Genomic DNA, 19670 nt, shown 5'->3' on the forward strand with positions numbered 1-19670 from the left:
CTGCCCTACCCTCCAGAAGAACCCTTAGACATTTTCTCAGGATGTTGGATATGAATGGTTTTAAATTAGGCCAATGCAGACCCCTTATCTCCTGGACCAGAGCATGAAGTTAAGGTGATGCACTACCCTTTTCAAGTTTGTGATGAAGAAACATCCCTTCAATCACTCAGATATGCAGACTGGAGCTAGCCAGAAAAATCTCAGCCAAACTAGTGCAATGAAAACATGGGAGAAAAACAGCCCAAACCTGCCTATTATATAGTTATATTCACTGTCTTGTGGTGCCTTATTTTTGTTTGTTTTACAGGCTTTACCTTGCCTTCTAGATTTGTTTCTTTATGAACACAAGCTTTTTTCAGAAAAAAAGTGTTGATTTTTCTTGAGATGCGTGTGCCTCTCAAAAATAGTTCTCATGGAAAATTTTTAAATCAGCTTTTCTTGGTACCTTACAAAGCTTTTAAATAAGTGTAATCCCTCTAACAGCTAAAATAGGTCATCAATAGTTTATAAAATGTTCTGAATCTTAAATGATATTTTAGATTGATAGCAAACTACTCCGAAAACTTGTTGGGTCCTTGAAAGAACATTCAAAAAGAGAATTTCACGTCTTTTGCCAAAGACAGAGACCTACCTGAGCATCATGCAGACTTTCAAAGTAGGGCTTAAATGGCTTACATTTCTCATACCTTACCTCTGGAAATGGATTTTATTATACTTTAATAGTTCTGACCTCAGTCTGTACTAGCAGTGACAATACTGACAATGCTACAAAATAACATGGAGTTAGCTGTGCTGTGGCTACAAAATCAGTGCTGGCTAGTCTAAATGCTCTAATTTTTCAGAAGTTTGAATAGTAAAAATAATGAGTTTGTTCACTCCAAATATGTAATACAGAATGTATTAGTACAGATACTGTAGAAGGAGTGCAGAGAAAAAGAAATGGGCATGCTGAATTTGTGTGGGGACTTCCAAAGGTGGTTTAAGTGGAGTTCCCTTTAGCCGTGCAGTTACTTTGCTTTTATCTACTTGTCTGTAAAAATAAATGTGCATTTTTGTGTTTCTGTATCATTGTTAAATCTCTGTATTCATACAAAAGGCTGTGATTCAGCATATTAAATATCTGGGGTTTTCTCTGATGTCAGCTGATTTAAAACTGATCATGAAGAACTACCCAAATATTTCAAAGAAACATGAATAATTTAGGCTCAAAGAGACCTTTCAAGGTCACCTGGTCTAACCCCCAGCTCAGAGCTGGGCCAACTTTGAAGTTGGATGTGGATTGAAAGGCAGAGATGCAAATAAATATCTTTCTTTTTATCAGGGCCTCAGTGAGGATTAATTTGAAAAGAAGGAAAAGTATTTCACTGCTGACTTCTCTAGGAGCTAAAGGATCTGAGGATTTAGAAGAACAACCCATTCTTCAAGACACAAAGACAACTAAATGTTTCTATAGGGCATTTATAACCTGGATGTAATCTGCACTGTAGAATGATCATGCATTTACATTACAAAAGAAACAGGTCTGCACAGGATATAGTCAGCTCAAGGCTCCCAAAGGTTAAATCTCTCTTGTGGTGGCTAATCTAATTTCAATTTGATTTCTTTTGATACTTCCTGCATGCACTCACACACCCTGTGTAAGAGCCGGTGCTTTGTAAATGCCATCACACCTGCTGGAGAAGGTTGTCATTACCATGTGAAACTTGTTAATGCCAGGCTCTGATGCTACGCACTATCACTTTCTGTAGTAATGGGACAAAGCACTAAATATGAGAGAATCGGCACTGCAGAATATCAAAGAGAATCCTACAACATTTATGGAGTGTATATGCTGTACAAAAAGCTTAAAAAAAAAAAAAAGAAAGATTTTGCTTGCTAAAAATAAGAACAGTCGCAAAAACAAGATCTAGGCAGTTTGGATATTTAGTCTTTCATGATACTTTGGCAAGGCTACAGCCTGCCTAGAAATGCTGTCAGCCCAAGGCAAAGAGCAGTTCCAGAAAGGATGAGCAGTAGCTTTCTCTTCTAACAGAGCTCAACACCATTATAAACTTGGCCTGCAGTCAATGAACAGAAACTATACAAGTCAACAAAAGCTACGGTTGTTATGAAGGAAATGCCTCCCAACATGATTTTCAGAAATAAGCAAAGAATATTTAAAATATTTGCCTGATTAGTTTTGACTTTTGCATCCCCTACATAAAGGCATTAGTTTTAATAATTTTTTGTTTCATCTTTATAAGCCTTCAGCTGAATTTGCATAAAAGATTACTAAATCCTCTGTGAAGCAGGAGATTAAATTTATGCATCTAACTTTAGGTGACCTGCTACAGTGCCAGTCTTCTCATGTGGACAGAGAGGGGCACTTCTCCAGGATACACTGTACACCAAGGATTTATGGATCTCCATATACTATGCAGTGGATTTAGGAATGTGATTCATCTAACCAAATGAAAGGGGTTTCAGTGTAGACACTGAAGCGACACCTGCACTAAGAGCCCTGCCCTCTCCTTCCCATGCAGTGCATGCACTTCAACGCCAGGTTTCATCCAGTCTCAGGAATTGTATTTCAGAAGTGCATTATTCTCACTAGTACACATAAAGCACAGGGCAAACTAGTTCATATGTAGATGTACATAATATTCAGAGTAAGGTGTAATGAAACCAACTATTCACCTGATGATTAGGCAATTCTGCCACATCCCTGAAGTTAGGTGCAGTAAATCTTGGATTATGGATTTAATTTGTGCATCATAGACCTGAATTAGTTCATTAAAGGCTATGGGAATTGTGGCCAGGCAGAATTACTATCCAAAACAAACTGACCAACAAGGACATTTACAGTTTTTGCTAAATTGCTGGATGAAAGAGACATTTTTTGTGTTTCCTCTCACATGAAAGTTATGTAAGCGTATTGAAGAGCTATCTGAAATCAGCAGGCACCATTTCTGGTTTTTGTTTGTACAGTACCTAACACTTTTGTAGTCCAAATCACAGCCATAGCTTCAACAGCACAAAAATACAAACATAACAATAATGCAGTAGGAACCTGACAGTCCCAAGAAGTAATAAAAATGCAGAGAAATAAACACATAGAAAGCACCTTGTTTGCAATGTGACGCTTTGCTTCCAATAGTAAGACAGTGAGAAACTGAGTATTCAGGATAGCAATCAGGTTTAGCTGTCTTGCAAATTGCTTAAGCAAATGCAGTCTTCACAGGATTGATTTTCACTTCAGGTGTTAACTTTTTTGACACAAAATGCAAAAATGTGACAGATGACTTTATGATCTAGTTTCCAGCTTCAGCTGTGAAAAAATGCTACCAAATTCCCACTCTGCCCTTCCAGGTGTGCAGGTGGGTGCACAAGGAGAAAAAAGTTCAGCTGAGAAATGGACAGGATGTGGCAAAGAAAATGAGAAACTGTGCTTAACAAGTTCACAGGAATTAGCTAGTGACAAAACACATTTTGATGGTAAATTTATTTTTCATTCTTTCCTTGGCTTTCAGAGAAATGCTTAGTATTGCTATGATTATTCACAGCTTGTAACACTTCAAACAGTAGCTTAGTACAGAGAGGGAAATTATGGTCTTAGCAATATCAGCTTCCTCTGTGGAACTAGTATCTCAACATCATGTAGGATGCACTTTAAAAGCAACAGCAACAAAGACTGAAAAGAGCAATTATTTTGTTTAAAAACAATAATATTAAGTTCATGAAATCTATTTTCAGAGAGGGCCCAACCTTTTATAACCTTGGATAAATCACATAATTTCCTTTCCTTGTTTCCAAATTCTACAGCTGAACAGTAATACTCAACACTTGTATGGAAATGAATTCATCAATATGTGCTGTGATTTCTTGCTACATTAAAGAAGATAAATAGTCAGTTTCTTCTTGTCATCAGAATGTTTTTGCTGCATAACTAAGAAGTTTCTTACCTTGCTGCTGTGCCGCTTTTTACTCACAGAGGGAGAACCAGGCTGACCAGGGCTGGGAACAGCGCTGGAGGTGGCAGAAGTGGTTCCAGAGTGAACATGAGATCCCTTTTCCACTCCCGAGGAAGCAACTAGAGGTGACTGCTGTAGAGAAACCTTTTGGAGCTCTGCAGCAAGCTGCTTGGGATCAACCCCTGGGGACTTGGCTTTATCTACTGGATTAAAGTAAGACAGCTTTATATTGGTAATTGCTACCACATTCAGATCCATCTTGCCATGGTACAGGGACAAGATAATGATCTTTACAAATTTTCATATCATCTGCTGGTATACTTTGAAGATGCAAAAGGCAACCTATAAAAAATAGACATCTCCCCCACAACATCAACATCCCAATTCCAATCTTTCTACTCAACATGCTGTCAACCACTGTTACTCATCTCACAAGTTTTCTGAGAAGGTTATTCTCTAGCTGAAGAAAAACAGGCCTTGCTGATCACACTGAATCATCCTGGAGCAAATTACAGTTTTAAAGACTGGCCTATGCTAACTTGCACTGCTTGGAACTGGTCCAGTTTCACCAAGTATCTGAACTTTGTTGCAACAAGCTTTAATTTCAACTTTTTTTTTTTTTCATCATCTGGACATTCAATAAAACTGAATTCTGCTCCTGAGATAATTTATGTAAAAATAAAGAGAAAAGGAGCTCAAAACTTTAGCACTGCAAATTAAACAAAGCAGAATAAAATGAGATCAAATGAAGAGTAAAAGCCCTGATTCATCTTTCCTTATTACACACACCTATGTGAGGCATCTGTGGTAGGAGTCTGCTTGCCCTCCCTGCTGCCCAGGAAGGAGTGAGGAGAATTTACCTTTTATAGATGGCAATCTCCTTTTATTAGAGAAATGAGATCAAGTAAGTTTCATGTGTGCCTTAAAATGCATAGAGTTCAAAGGATACTAGGCTCAGCTTGCTTCCCAGGTTCTCAGAAGTATGAGAGGTTTAAGGCAATACATTAGCCTTATTCTTTCCAAAGCAGTCTGCAAAATCTCAGAGGTGATGGCAAGAAAGACTTGGCTTGGCAGCCAGAAGGGACTCTACAGGTTGTTCCAACTAAGAAACTACTAGAAGATTGCTAGACTAGGAGGAAGCATGCCTGCAAGAATGGGATAATTTAGTTTTATTTCTGTTCTTTCTCATTTTGAGTTTTCTCCATTAATAAAGAATATTTTTCATTCTAGCTTTAATCCTTTCAAAACCCAATTTCAGTGGCTATGAATGCCTTTGGTGTTTTTGATCTGCTCACTACAAAAAAAAATTGTGGGTAGCTCTGCCTCAAAGCTCTGTCAGACTCAGTGTTTGCTTTCAGTTAATATCAATAACATCCATTTTCAACAAAAGGTAGCTTGATGGTAAGTATATTAACAGATGGGAAGAGTTACATGGTCAGAAAACAGAGGATTTAATCCAGGTAACTTGTGTACTGATTGATAAAAGAGTAGCCACAAAACCACAGAATTCAGAATGGACCCATGAGATGCTGAGTGAAACACTTTTAGTCTGCACTCAGCTTGCTGAAGGGCTACATTACAAGCAGGGTTGTGGATATTGGTTTAATGTTAGATTAGATATGACTAATACCATGACTGGAGTTTGCAGTCATGGTATTGATTGAATAGAAGGGAATCCCCCCACAAAAGCACTGCCATCTTAGGAGTCACATAACAAAACGTCACACAAACTACTTCCTATTGCATCCCTGTATCCTAGTAAATACTATATTTTCATTACTAATGAGAGGCCACAAGCCTTGTATCATGCTAACATAGGCCTTAGGGCTTGTTGTGTGTTATTCAGACTTGCTCCAGTTTGCTAGGAGCTTTATTTTAGCTGGTCTGGCTGCAACAACAACTGTCTAATGACAAGATGGCTATAACCTTAATTTGTCTGAATTATGTTTCACCTTGTATAATTGTATGGTATAATGCCCATTCTTCATAATTTTGATATATAAAGGCACAACACTAATCGCACTGTGTAGACTGAAATATTTCTGACTCCAGATTAATAATGCAGCTTATAGAAGCACGGGCCTGGGGTGACAGCAAGGTTTGGGCACACAACGATAGCTGAGGCCCCAGGGATACCAGCAACTTGCTGGTCAGTTACTGGCATTGATGCAACTTCAGGACCTGGGCAAAATAAATTTTAGGGGCAACAGAAGGAACAAAGAACAAGAATATATCACATGTGAAGTGTACAATATCCAGTGAAGTCTTATGCAACGCAGAGCTGCTGACCAGTGAGGAAAGAGCAAGGCATGCTAGAAAAGCTAAAAAAGGCCCCAAGCAGATCCTGAAGTGAAGAGGAAGGAATCATCAACATCATCCACCTCCCAGCAAGGAGGAGTCAAAAACTCTCTCCACAAACATCACACTCTCCCAGCAAATTCCTCAGGACATTGTCGACTTGCTGCAATGTCCCTGGAGTGAAAGCTCTGCCCGCGGCCGCTGAAGGGGGACCATTACGCCACAGTTTTCTGTGGCATGTATAGATGAAGGGGTAGCTAGCGGGAGGTTTCCCCTGGATAACAAATGTTAGCTGCCGTATTGTTACTGAGATTTCCTTTGTATTAATTAGACAGTGTAGACTGTGTCAGTATGGATTGAACTGGGCTAATAGTAACAACCAACAATAAATGCTCGGCTTTGTATATAAGGTGTGGTCCCCTTTCTGCCTACAGCAAGATTTGGGATGTAACACCTGAGCTTACAATGGTAATATCCTAGCTTACATCACATCCAATTTTCAGCTGCTATCCGGTCCTACAGTATCAAAGCAACAGCTTGTCGCTTACCTGCCTTCACTGGCTCATGCAACTCCAGGTGCTGGGGATTCTCAGAGTCTGAGAGCATGTTCAGGTCCCTAAAGAAAGCGATGAGAAGCCTGAGACAAAAGAAACTCTTTCCTCATACCCTCATTATTATATTAAGTAGATAAATGAATAGTGGTTCATGACAGAAAGCAGCTCCCAAGCATGGCCCCTTCTTAGCTGTTTGTATTTGCAATGCTGTCAAAGAGCTGAGAAGAAAAGGTTCTTTTAAGGTGAAATCTTTAATGGATTGAATGTAAGTTTATACATTTCTCGTGATGCTTAAATGACTTTTATCTAAAGGATACAGATTTCAGTAAAAGTCAAGTTAGTGCTAAATTATCATCTTTCTCTAACCCCAGTAAATTCAGTGAATTGTATGTGTACCAATGAGAGGAGATTGTGGCCCGACAATGGAGATATCATTGTTTATAAAAGCATAATTACTAACATCTGCCTCAGATCATCTTTTCTTATGACTTTAGAAAGAAAAAAGAACAAACAGACCTCCCACACTCACAGTGAACTCTTGCTAATTATTACATTGATGCTTCATGCTAACAAAGGTTCCACCTTAACAACTGTAAATTTAAAAAAAAAAAAAAAAGAAAGCCATGAAAAGCCAAAAAAAATGGAAACAGAAAGATGGGGAAAAACTCACAGTCTTACACATATTTCTGCTTCCCCACTCTGTTGAATAATAATGCTCTGGACTTCTTCATAAGTTTTCCCAGTCAAGGGGATGCCATTCCATTCCAGCACCTGCATTCCTAAGAAGGCAAAAGCAGCATGAGGTCAAGTGCTCAGATTTTGACAAAGGCATCAGATAGACTGCTTTGACAAGAAGATTTGATGTGACATTCAGTGAATGTTGTTTAAATGGCACAACACATTAGCAAAGACCTTTCACTTCACACAGATTAGACTGTTGAATGTTATTGTCCCATCAGCTATAACTTACCTGTTGAAACAAGTCAGGAGATTAATTCCTTTCTGATTCAAACTATACATGCACTCTTCACAGTCGGGGTTGCATGATACTGAAAAACTTTTGCAATATCAAAAACATGCACACTTACCAACATGGCAAGGAACCAAACATTTTATATATCAGACATTTCCTGGCCAGCCATGGTCTTGGAAGATAACTGTTCCATACAGTGGCACTTTGCTGTTAAGAAGCTGAGCCTCAAAATGGGACTAAATTTGTGAATGTAATTTGGTAATTAAAATACATTTTCTTTACTTTGTCACTTAAGAAAACACAACAAGATGAAGGCAGTTGGGCAAATTGATTTTAAATGAAAAATGTACCTCCACATTTCAAACATCAGCCTGGAAATACTCAGGTTTAAATTCTTCTTCCATATCTTCTCTTATGAAAAAGTGTCAAAACAGCTAAACAAAATTCATTGTGGAAGATAGGAACAGAGCTATGATAAACAGGCTGAAAAATACTGTTTACTGATCTAATCTCTTGTGTCTTCCAGGTATCCCAGGACTGAGCCAGGAGACTTGATATGGAGGAAGGTATCACTATAAGGAAGTTTTATGCTCAGTATTTGCAGAGTCTCTATAAATCATGTGAGGTGTATTCTGATAAGATGAGAAATCTTTTGGTTACAGTAAAATGCTTACAAAAAGCAAACTGTAGATTCATATCTGGGAGTTACAACTCAAGTTTTGAGAGCTGCATTCATATTTTGAAGTAGTTAGTCATAAGGACGAGTCCAAAGAGATTAACTTCTCTGAGTCTATGATTCTATGATTCTCACTCATGTACAAATGTCAAAATCCAAGCCTCAGGCTCTAGAGGAAAAAATTGCTTAATGGGACAAGATACTGAATTCTTAATAGTCCTCTAAAAGCAATGTATTACAAAACATCTGAAAACCACATCACCCACACAGCAAGGAAAACCACAAACACTTAGCTTGCTACCACTTACACAGATACAACCAAGTCTTCAACTGGGTCATATTTTTATTTCAAAATCCTGTGCTGTTGCATATAACAAATGGGAAAAATAATGAAGTGAAATGTGGAGATAAACTTATAGGAAAACAAGCTGCTAAATAAAATATAATGAGAATTGTTCATGGAATAAAGCAGATGAAATTATTTGACAATGAAAGAATATGAGAAATAAAGACTATAAGTTCATATTACAAAAATTTCCCCAGGATTCCATGACTTAGGATTTGAAATATCAGATTTGCTCATAACTTTTCTCAATAAGAATTTATCATTTTGTCTGCAGCAATTTACAGAAATACAGACTGTGCAGAATGACTAAAAAGTGATGCTCAGAAGGCAGTAAAGCCAGCTGCTTACTGCCAAAATAGATTTGTCTTTTCCTAAAATTTAGCCCCTTTCATTTACCAGCCATCATTCAAAAGTATGATGCTGCTTTTGCTTGTTAGAGCAGATCTGGTTTTAAGCTCAGTTCCTCTGGAATAAAGCAGCAGCAATTATGAATAAACACAGCTCCCCCTGATTTTCTGCCATACAAATATAATAGCATGCACTCTGTCTTTAGAATGCTTCTATAAAGGAAGGAACTGAAGTTATTTTTGTTTGCCTATCAATGTGTGCCTTCATAATGCTATCGTGGCATAGCATGTTGAGTAAGACGGTACGAACCTCTTGAGTAAGACGAGCCAAGCCACCACTTCTATGTACTGGCAATGAACAAGAATAAAACTAGAAAGTTTTAGATATTTGAGAAAGTGGTTAACATTCTTTTGTAAAGAAAAAAGAAAAAAAAGAGCTTTGTTGACAAAATGCACCCAGCTACCGTCCAAGGTCTATCACATCCTGCTTGCATGGCTTCAGAAGAAAATTTACCAGGGGAGCAGTAAGGCTATCATCAACAACTTGCTTTGATTTAAAAGACCAGCAGGAAGAGCCTAGCTGAGTACCACTGCAGTGCTGCAATTTGGAAATCAAGTCTAATTTCCACTAGTGAGAGTTTCACTACTGAGTGCAATGGCGCTGCAGTCATTCACTCGGTCAGTGAGGCCAAGCACGGGTGAACAAAGCAGCAGACTGAAAGGAAATTGAATCTCAACAGCCTTGGCTCACACAGAGATCCATTTAAGCTGTCAGTATAGGGGTATTTTCTTTTTATTGGCTGCCTTGTGGATTCATGAATGTTTAAAATCAAAGCAATTTAAACATGACTTAATTGATCTGACTGATAGCCCTGGGGTCCAAGGAAAGAGTTTTTAGGCAAGAAGCTGATTTCTCTTTTCTTAAGTAGCAACTGCTAAATACCTTTTGCTGGAAAAAAATAATGTTCCAAAGAAAACATTTAGGAGGAATGTGAGTCTAATCAACAAAAAGAGAAAAAAAAGTACCAAGAAGTCACAGGAGACTGGTGATGAAAATGTTTTTTGCCCAAAACTCAATCACATTCTGTAACTGATCTTTGGCAGTCAGGACATGTTATTCACATTTCCAAAACTTTGTATGCTTCAAATCACCAGTTTAGTAGACAAAAAACAAACAGGGAAACAGGAGAATTTACATTGCTCCATGACAGCTTTGCTGACTGAAGAAGAACTAGTAATTGCCCTGATAATCGAATCCATAATTTCTTCTAGCATTTTTTTTCTTTTATTTTATTGGGACGGCTACATCCTGCATTGATGGTGAGCAATGACTTATTTTTAGCAACATCAGCTCCCACAGTCAGCAGATCAGCCTTATACATCAAGACCTCCTCCCTGCTCCACTAGTGTGCTGACACACATGATTTGCTCAGTCTTTTTGGTATCTACTTTATGGTGACATTTAGAACCTGGAATCAGAAGTAGTTTATAATTTTCCACTGATTACAAAATGATTAATCCAGAGAAGGAACCTCATACATTCGTAAATGCTATGGAGATATCCACATTTAGCTAGATTAATACCATACTTTCCCTTAAAAACCCCCATGCTACAGTCCTACTGTATTGAAAGAGAGAAAGAATCCTATTGTGTTCATATATTCTACCATATGCCTCTGTTATTGACCACAGTTGGAGATGTTATCAAAATCTAAGCATACCTTTCCTCTGACACAGTATAGCCATTGTGTTTCTCTTTGTAAGTACCAAATAAATATCTCAAAGTCTCCTGTATTTGTTATAGTTGCTGCTCTCAGTGCTTAAACGAAGAGCTTGCTCCTGGAGGGAGGGTCAGTGCTTATGCTGCAGAAGTGAGGAAGGGCCCACGTTTCACCAAAACCCTCACAGTGGAATTTTGCTGTATTGCATCATACTGCCATACTTAACGCATGCAGCTTAACGCTGTTCAAAATTGCCAGGCTCTTTTTAGCAACTAGTAAAGTGTTAACGTTTATTATTTTTCTTTAGGCGCAAGTAGGCCAATTATCTGTTAACTGATAAAAATAAAACCAGAAAACTCTGCAGAACTGATTTCCTTTTTCTGACATTTTGACTAGTCATTTGACAGCTTGTGAAATGGAAGCTAAGTACTGGTGAAACTTGAAATCTGCTTTTAACAGTGGGGAGTCAGGGACTATTAAGAAGTAGCTTCTATCAGTCCAGGAATGAAAGTACTTGAAATAATTACCTGGGGTCCCTGGGGAGCATTCAGCATGTTTTGTTGATCCTGGAAGATCTGTGAAATTTGGGGGAAAAGAATTTTGGGGTAGAAAGTTTTAATAATGTGGGAAGAGATGAGTTCAGATTCAAACCTAGGGCCAGACTTGAGCTTCCAACACCATATGTAATTTCTCAGGAGCCTGAGTAAACCTGTGTCCAAATATGAGGAGCTGGTCTACTGAAACTTGCTTGGACTGACCACATGGTTTGAACTGGTAATCTTCTGCTGATAATATATACTGCTCATGCTAAACAACTAAGCCCTCTAATTGCTAACTATTTAGATTTATAAACATCATATGTGGATCAGCTGTTAGGAAAAAAAAGCTTACATAATAACAAGGACTATGTCGGTATTGCTCTCTGTTCAGTCTGTGAAATGTTTTATAGTTGCTCAATCAAGAAGTGCAAAATGTAGCTCACTACTAATGTTCAACTGCCTTTATAAAATAAGGCACTTTTTAATCTTAAATGTTTCCATGTTTACAAGTATTGCAAAATTGCAGATTGTCCAGAGAGGTTGTGGTGTCTCTGTCCTTGGAGGTGTTCAAAACCCAAGAGGACACAACCCTGGGCAACCTGCTCTCACTGACCCTGCTTTGAACAGGGAGCTTGAACTAGGTGATCTCCAGAGGTGCTTTACAGCCTCAACTATTTTGTGATTCTGTGTAAAACAGTTAAATTTTGCTTTATAGACTATGCTAATATTTTATCTATATATGCTGTATCTCTATGTATCAAAGAAAGCAGAAATAGCTGATTCTAAGGGTATTAAATCTCTGTCTGTATGTCCATAAATAGTTCAGAGCGCATTCCATGAATTAACTGATTTGGTCTAACAGAGGAATAATGAATAATTGTTCCTTATCTCTTTGAACATCTGTATTTGCGTGTGTATGTAATCAAACTATTTATCTGTTTTTTTTCAGGAAGAGGAGAAATATTTAGCAATAATGAAAAAGTCTGCAATATCAAATGATCAGAAATTAGTTCCATGGATATTGTTGAAACCTGCATGTGTCTAAAACTCATAGCTTCTTTTAAAATCTTGGTTTACATTTACTTTTAAAAGTTAGATATAATTGCATCCTGTATCATAGATCACAGTATTTAGGAGTAACTTAAACAAAAACAATTGTTCTTTGTTCTCCTACTTTTTGGCACAGGTACTTTGATGTATTTCCTTTGGGTAGACTCTGCCCTCATTAAGTAATGATTAATTAAGCTAATCAACTGTCATCCTATTTAAAACTAAACTGTAAGAAAGATCTGAGAGCTGATAAAGTGAATCATTGTGTTATTGCCTCTTGCAGGAGTTATGATAAAGAAAAGATATCTAAGACAGACTTAGAGAGAGTGATCAAAAATACTACCAACTATGATCTTGATCCAACAAATAACAAAATATCCTTAATTTTCAAAGTATTTCCTACCACTGAATTTGCTACACTATGGTGATACAGAATCCTTGACACTTAAATTGTTGCTTTTAATGGTTAACAGTGAAGATTAGACGATATCATGGTTATGTCAAACGTATTAACTCAGGAGTGGAGCTCTTTAGTGCATATACAATCCATGTTCGTGGCCAATGGTTTGAGGACTCTTTCTTTGGAGATGCTGTTCAAGGACTGTGGCTGTGAACGCTCCCTGCCATGAACCCAGATACTGGTTCTTCTTCTGCTGACACTAGCTTTAGGAATTCCATTAGCTTTACTCCTGACTTGCACTAATGCAAAACACTGATGCAAATGCTCTTTTAAAAAATCAAATTATTAGATACTGGCTGTACAATAGCTTTGGACCAAACTTTGCTCTGTGTTTTTGTACACCAGGAGTGACATGGAGTTTAGAAATTTTATAGAAATGACAGCTTCCCTCAAATGTCAGTAATAAGAGTGATTCAGAGCCACAACCTTGGACTATTTATAACATTGTGTTTTCATATTCAGAAGAGTTTTTAGGAGAAACACATGCTGCAGGAGAATACCAGATAAATGACTACTTTTTCTCTGAAGTCAATTTTATACTAGGGATGCTGTTAGACTTGAAAACTTAAATGATTTATTCATCCACAGAAACAATATAGCAAAATTGCAAATACCCTATGCTGGTGCTTCAGACTATCTCATCTTAGACCCAGAAGAGCTACATCTAGGTTCCTTCTCTGTAACTGGTGAGTCCTTGGATTTGCATTAAGATCTTGAACATTGTTATTTGCATTTACTCCATGGAACCATGCACTTATCAGTTATTTAGATACCGTGACTTCATACAGAGCTGTTTGGAGAGTGGTTTGTTCCTTTACCCTGCAGCCTTGAGAGAGAAGCTGACTATATGGTCTGAAAAAGCATTTGAAAGAAGGGGAAACACAGCAAAATAACCAAAGTGTCAATGACGTCTATGGGGGTTGGGCATGGACTGGAGTTGGAAAGGCTATAGCATCTGTTCCCACATCTATCCCAGACATTCTTGTATAATTTTTTTTTTATGTCTGCTTCCTTAATAGTGATCAAGGGCAGAAATATTTCTTTGCTTCATGAGGATATTGCAAGGAGATATATATATATATATATATATATAAAAAATACATCTGAAGAGCTCCTACTCTGCTTGGGTGGCTGCTTTCAATAAATACATCCTTCAGTCCACCACCTGGGTGATAAAGCTGTACTGTTTAATTGAATGTGGTTGTATATATAACATTCCTATTGATAAAAAAGTACAAAATGAATTATAAAATATGCAGACAGAATAGGTCTTGGTATTAGAGTTTCTGACTGTCAACTGGAAGACACAATATATATCTCAGTTTCCACCCATCTTCCATTACTTTCCACATTTTCTGTCCTCTTCAGATTCATCTTTAAGACATGAGCTGGCTGCATGATTAAAGTTGAAATTGAAAGGAATCTGAAAATCATCAAAGGATTTTATTTCTCTGAATATGAGTCCCAATGTAGTTGCTTCAAATACAGAAATACTAAACTGAGCCACTGAAGATCTCTTGAATTTTATTCCCACCTGTAACACAATGTACACTATTATAAAGTTAATCTTAGTGACTTTGCATACACTGTGACAAGGTGCCTGAGAAGTGGTAAATCTGTTGTTTGCTGTGTCACTAAGAGTTTGTAATTACTTCCAAAAAATCAGACTACACATGTATGAAAAATATTATTTTTCCATTTTTTTAGAGTCTCAGAGATGCTCTCCTATTGGAATTTAAAAAGACTTAGAGATTACAATATTAGAATAGAGCCTCTGGTTTTGGTTACACCACAGTTATACAGACAGATTGCTGGGGTTTATTCTCTGCTTCTTCATAGTTTGTATTGTTTACTCTTATGCAAAATAAACATGTCAGTTTGAGTTGCATTTTTCACTGGTCCAATGCTCACAGAGGAATAGAAAATTGGACTCTCTGGGCTAGCAGCTTCAATCAGTAGAATGTGAATGTTAGTATCTTTCTAGTTCACAGAAGAACTAAAATTCAGAAACATTACTTTGAAATCCCAGAAAGTGCTATAAAAGTTAAATGTGCACTCAGAACAATGAGAAACAGTATCATCTTGCAGTCTGACATTCAACACTAAATTACTTTATGGTCTGTGTTCTCCAGTTATTTTTCTTTTATTTCTAAACCTTTCTGATAGTTAAAAATAGGTTGATGAAAGTCAATGTGTTAATGTATTTCCCTGTACTGCTGGGCATGAATCACACCAAAACTCATTATTTTTTGTAGACACCCTAACTTCCTCTCCCATTCGTCATTCACACCCAGGCTGAATATTTTCCATTATTACAATAATTATGATATAGACAACACTCACAATTCTTAAAAATGGATATGTTGTTCATCAAATAGAAATGATATAAAGGACCTGCCTATGCCTCATGGCTGCTATGCTACTACTATGAAATGGCATTTATAAAAGTACAGCCAGAGCAAATCAACTTTGTATTTGGAGTGTACTTGGCATTTGCAGACAGCTATACACTGATTGGTACAGCTGCAGTTATCAACCCAATACTAAACACCTCTCTAATTCAGTCTGCTTTCAGTTTTATATATATATATTTGCACAGTATTCTGTAGATCACCCTTCAGTTTGAACTATGCTAGGGCAACAAGTGATGACCTGGATGTATTTGTACAACCTGAATTGAAGCTCTTGGCAAGTTAAATGAAGATTAGAGTTACTGTTTATGAAAATAACTGTGATTGATAGAAATAATAAATTTATAGTGCTTTCACCACTACTACATCCTCAAACATTATATTACATTAGAGTTACAGACAGATGATCAGTTATACCATGCTGAACAAAATGCTGTGGTTCATTGTAATTATTCAGTGTTTCAGAATTTTCAAAACATACTGTTCTCTGAAGCTATAGAGCATAGTGTACTTACTTTGCTTTCAGTAATGTTATATGAAAGATTAGAATGATTTTGCGAGAGAGATAAGCTTCCTGTAGAGAGCTCTAATTTAACTGAAAGTCTTAAACATTTCATTATCAGGTTGTGTTCACAAAAAAATCCACTTTTAAAAGCACTTTACTACAAATTCAGATTTTTTAAAAAAAACCTTGTAATAATATATACATAGTAGAATGAAAAAGTCTATTTAAGTCAAAGTCACCTAAAGATTCACCTAAAGATCACTAAACAATGAGGCTGCAGGAATTTCTCTTTGCTCTCTACTTCATGAATGGTAAAAACATTATTTTCATAGGGGTTTAATGTCAGGTTTGAATTTAGACTAGTGTATCCCTGTCTGCATTCTATATTTATTAATATTGGTGTATTCAGAATTCAGTGGGGTTTTTTTCAATTTCCATTTTTGAGGAAAAAGTTATTCTCATTTACACAAATGCAGTTCTCTTAGTCCAGCTTCTATTAGTTACAACTGAGAATGGAATGATATTTGCTTTTGAAATTTTCTTTTGGAGGGGCAAGAGGGACATGTCATGAGATGCAAGCATACAGTTCCTGTGGAAGTTACAGTGTGTGTCTGAAGAATCACTCTCTCTGTATTACTTAGTTTCTAGTCTCCTTAAGAGTATAAATTACTACAACAAACATGTCAAACAAAGTCTGTATAAAATATTGTTCTATTGTCAAAACAATTAGACTCTAAGCACAACTCTTAATTTAGATTAAAAGAAAACTGATATAACTTGTTAGTGTTAAAATTTCTTTTGTACTTCCAAATAAAAAAAATCACAGAATCATAGAACTATAGAATGGTTTAGGTTGGAAGGGCCATTTAAAGATCACTTAGTTCCAACCCCCCTGCCATGGGCAGGGACACCTTCCACCAGACCAGGTTGCTCAAAGCCCCATCCAGCCTGGCCTTGAACACTGCCAGGGATGGGGCAGCCACAACCTCTCTGGGCAACCTGTGCCAGCGCCTCACCACCCTCACAGTGAAGAACTTCTTCCTTACATTTAATCTAAATCTCCCCTCTTCCAGTTTAAAGCCGTTACCCCTTGTCCTATCACTACATGCCCTTGTAAAAAGTCCCTCTCCAGCTTTTTTTGTAGGCCCCCTTTAGGTACTGAAAGGCCACAATAAGGTCTCAGAGCTTTCTTTTCTCCAACTCTCTCACAACCTCAACAACAACCCCAACTCTCTCAGCCTTTCCTCATAGGGGAGCTTCTCCATTCCTCCGATCCTTTTTGTGGCCCTCCTCTGGACCTGCTCCAACAGGTCCATGTCCTTCTTATGTTGGGGACCCCAGAGCTGGATGCAGTACTGCAGGTGGGGTCTCACGAGAGTGGAGGAGAGGGGCAGAATCACCTCCCTCAACCTGCTGGTCTTGCTCCTTTTGATGCAGCCCAGGATATGGTTGGCCTTCTGGGCTGCAAAAGCACACTGCCGGGTCATGTTGAGCTTCTCGTCAACCAACCCCCCCAAGTCCTTCTCCACAGGGCTGCTCTCAATCCACTCATGACCCAGCCTGTATGTGTGCTTGGGATTGCCCTGACCCATGTGCAGGACCTTGCACTTGGCCTTGAGTTTTAATGCTCTGTCTTCTACAGAGGAGTGAAATTACCCATACCTCATGCAGGAGGAGGCCCACTGGCTGCTGCTAAGATACCCACAGCCTGATCTTCCTTTTAACGAAGTGAATCGCTGCCAAGATCAAGCTCAACAGTGTGGATCCAAGAAAGACCCAGACTCTCCAGCCCCAGGAGTGCTGGTGTCTATATGTCAATGGAGGATTGATACATGACATTCTGTTCTGCCTCCTATCTCTTCTCCATCACTTCTCTTTCTTCAATTAAAATATCCCCCTTTAAGGCCAGTGATCATTGCTACATCAACGAAAGAGTAATTACATAGCACTCTGTGGTATCCTAGCTGCCACTCAAGTGGCAAGAAAAACTGAGTTAAGGGAGAGAAGCTCATCAAGGTTAGGTTCTTGGCTCTGTCAAGTGGAGCTACATAATAGAAATCTTAATACTTGTATGAATGAAATATGAGTGGGAATTTATGTATGTAGGACTCCCAGAAGGAATAGTGGAGGAAGGAAAAGGAGATTCATGGCACATAGGTTAGCAGGTTATCAAGATCCCAAGACATTTTACATGTGGCTTCTCAGAACACAGCTCAGGAAAGAGAAAGCAGTAGAAAAAAGACAGGGCAGAACCACACTTTAGCAAAGGACCGACTAAACCAAAGCGCAGCCTGAAACCATAAAGAGACAATGGCAGGAAGATAAAGACCAGGACTGAGGCCATAAGACCCTGAGATAAGGAAAAAAAGGTCAGAAAGTAACGCAGCGACGTTTTCCAGTGACTCGCAGAGGTATGGGGTGGAGAAATAAAAGATCACAATCACTATCAGCTTCTAAAAGTGTGCAAAAGGCACCTCTAAGACCATCACGTGGTTGCCAACTTAAGAATCCAGAGGATAAGAAGAAAACAACTCAATAACTGGCATCCCTTGCTCTCTGAACATATCACCTGCATACACACATCCTGGTGCTTAGGAGAATGTGGGTTTGAGAGAATGGGTTTATTTATAAAGCACAACAAAGAAAGAACACTAATCCAAAAGAAAAGTTACTCTTAACTGAGGACCTCCAACCTGCTGCCTCTGTTGGGGCTCCCTGAAGAGGCTCTTCTGATATAGATCTGCACTGCCCTGGGGGTCTACCCTTGCTTCAGGAAGCCCTGGCTGATCTCCAGCAATGTTACCACTAAGGGACTATAGTCCAGTTCAGAAAATAATGGAATTATTGGGATAATTTAAACACTGAAAGAATGCTAGGAATGAACAAAGGCTATGGTTATGCATTGGATAGCAATGCTACTTAAGGTGATACAAAAACAGGAACAGAAAGTTTTTGTGAGTCACAGTAAGCAAACACCACTGTTTCAGTAAAAAGTCAAACTTTCTTAATGAGAATGACTGAAGACCTTAAAACACTACTCTGTCATATAGGATAGAGTGAGATCTTTACTTGATGTGTTCTACTAGGAGTCAGTTTGTCAAATAACCAGCCTCTGTACCCTGGGGTAATTTTACAGTTCTGACACTATGTGATTATTCAAATATAAAGAATTTACTCACTATTATCTCATTTGTGAAAGTCATGTAACCTGGATACTAAGGAAACTGAATACAAAATGCTAGCTAGTGCTATGCAGTTCTGATCTCCTGTATGTACTTATTTTCCAACTGTATATGTATAATTCTCCTTTTAAGAAAAGTTTTTGGAAATTATGCTCTTCATAATATAAGTAGGTAAGGTAGATCCATGATATTATCTTGGAACCAATGTGTTCATGTTCTAATTCCAGCTGATCTAAATTTTTCAGTCATACATTGAGTTTTCAGATAGGCAGATTCATTATCATTGAAGTTATTTAGAAACTAATTTAAATTTTTTGGCATTGTTTTAGCTGGAAAAAATGAAGCAATTCTCCATCTTTTTTTTCAAAATAAATAGCTTTCTAATTTCAAAAGAATTTTTCAATCCTAAATTTTTAATTTGATGTAATATTTAATTTGAAACTGAAGAAATTTTTGCTCATTTTTTCAGGAAGAAAAGTTTATTTCATAAGAAATCCTAAATCTGTTTTTATGTTAACATAGATGTAGGCACAAGTGAAAGGGCATAGCCATGCCAAAGTATGGTAGTGATGTAGAGCTTGCTACCTCTCCCCCCCCCCCCAAAAAAAGGGGGCTGTTTTTTTTTTTTTTGGGTTTTTTTTTTTTTTTTTTCATTTTT

At 37.8% G+C, this 19670-nt stretch overlaps 1 protein-coding gene across 1 annotated transcript in view; it reads right to left on the bottom strand.

Moving 5' to 3' along the window:
• Nucleotides 1–19670, bottom strand: part of PCLO (piccolo presynaptic cytomatrix protein) — a 367233-nt gene that overhangs the window by 79723 nt on the left and 267840 nt on the right. The window contains 3 exon segments of the mRNA XM_010580944.1: nucleotides 3942–4150; nucleotides 6797–6864; nucleotides 7473–7581. Coding sequence (XP_010579246.1) covers nucleotides 3942–4150; nucleotides 6797–6864; nucleotides 7473–7581 — 386 coding nt within the window.

The sequence above is a fragment of the Haliaeetus leucocephalus genome, unplaced genomic scaffold (genome assembly GCF_000737465.1).
Source record: "Haliaeetus leucocephalus isolate CR32 unplaced genomic scaffold, Haliaeetus_leucocephalus-4.0 Scaffold751, whole genome shotgun sequence".
Classification (NCBI taxonomy): Eukaryota; Metazoa; Chordata; class Aves; order Accipitriformes; family Accipitridae; genus Haliaeetus; species Haliaeetus leucocephalus.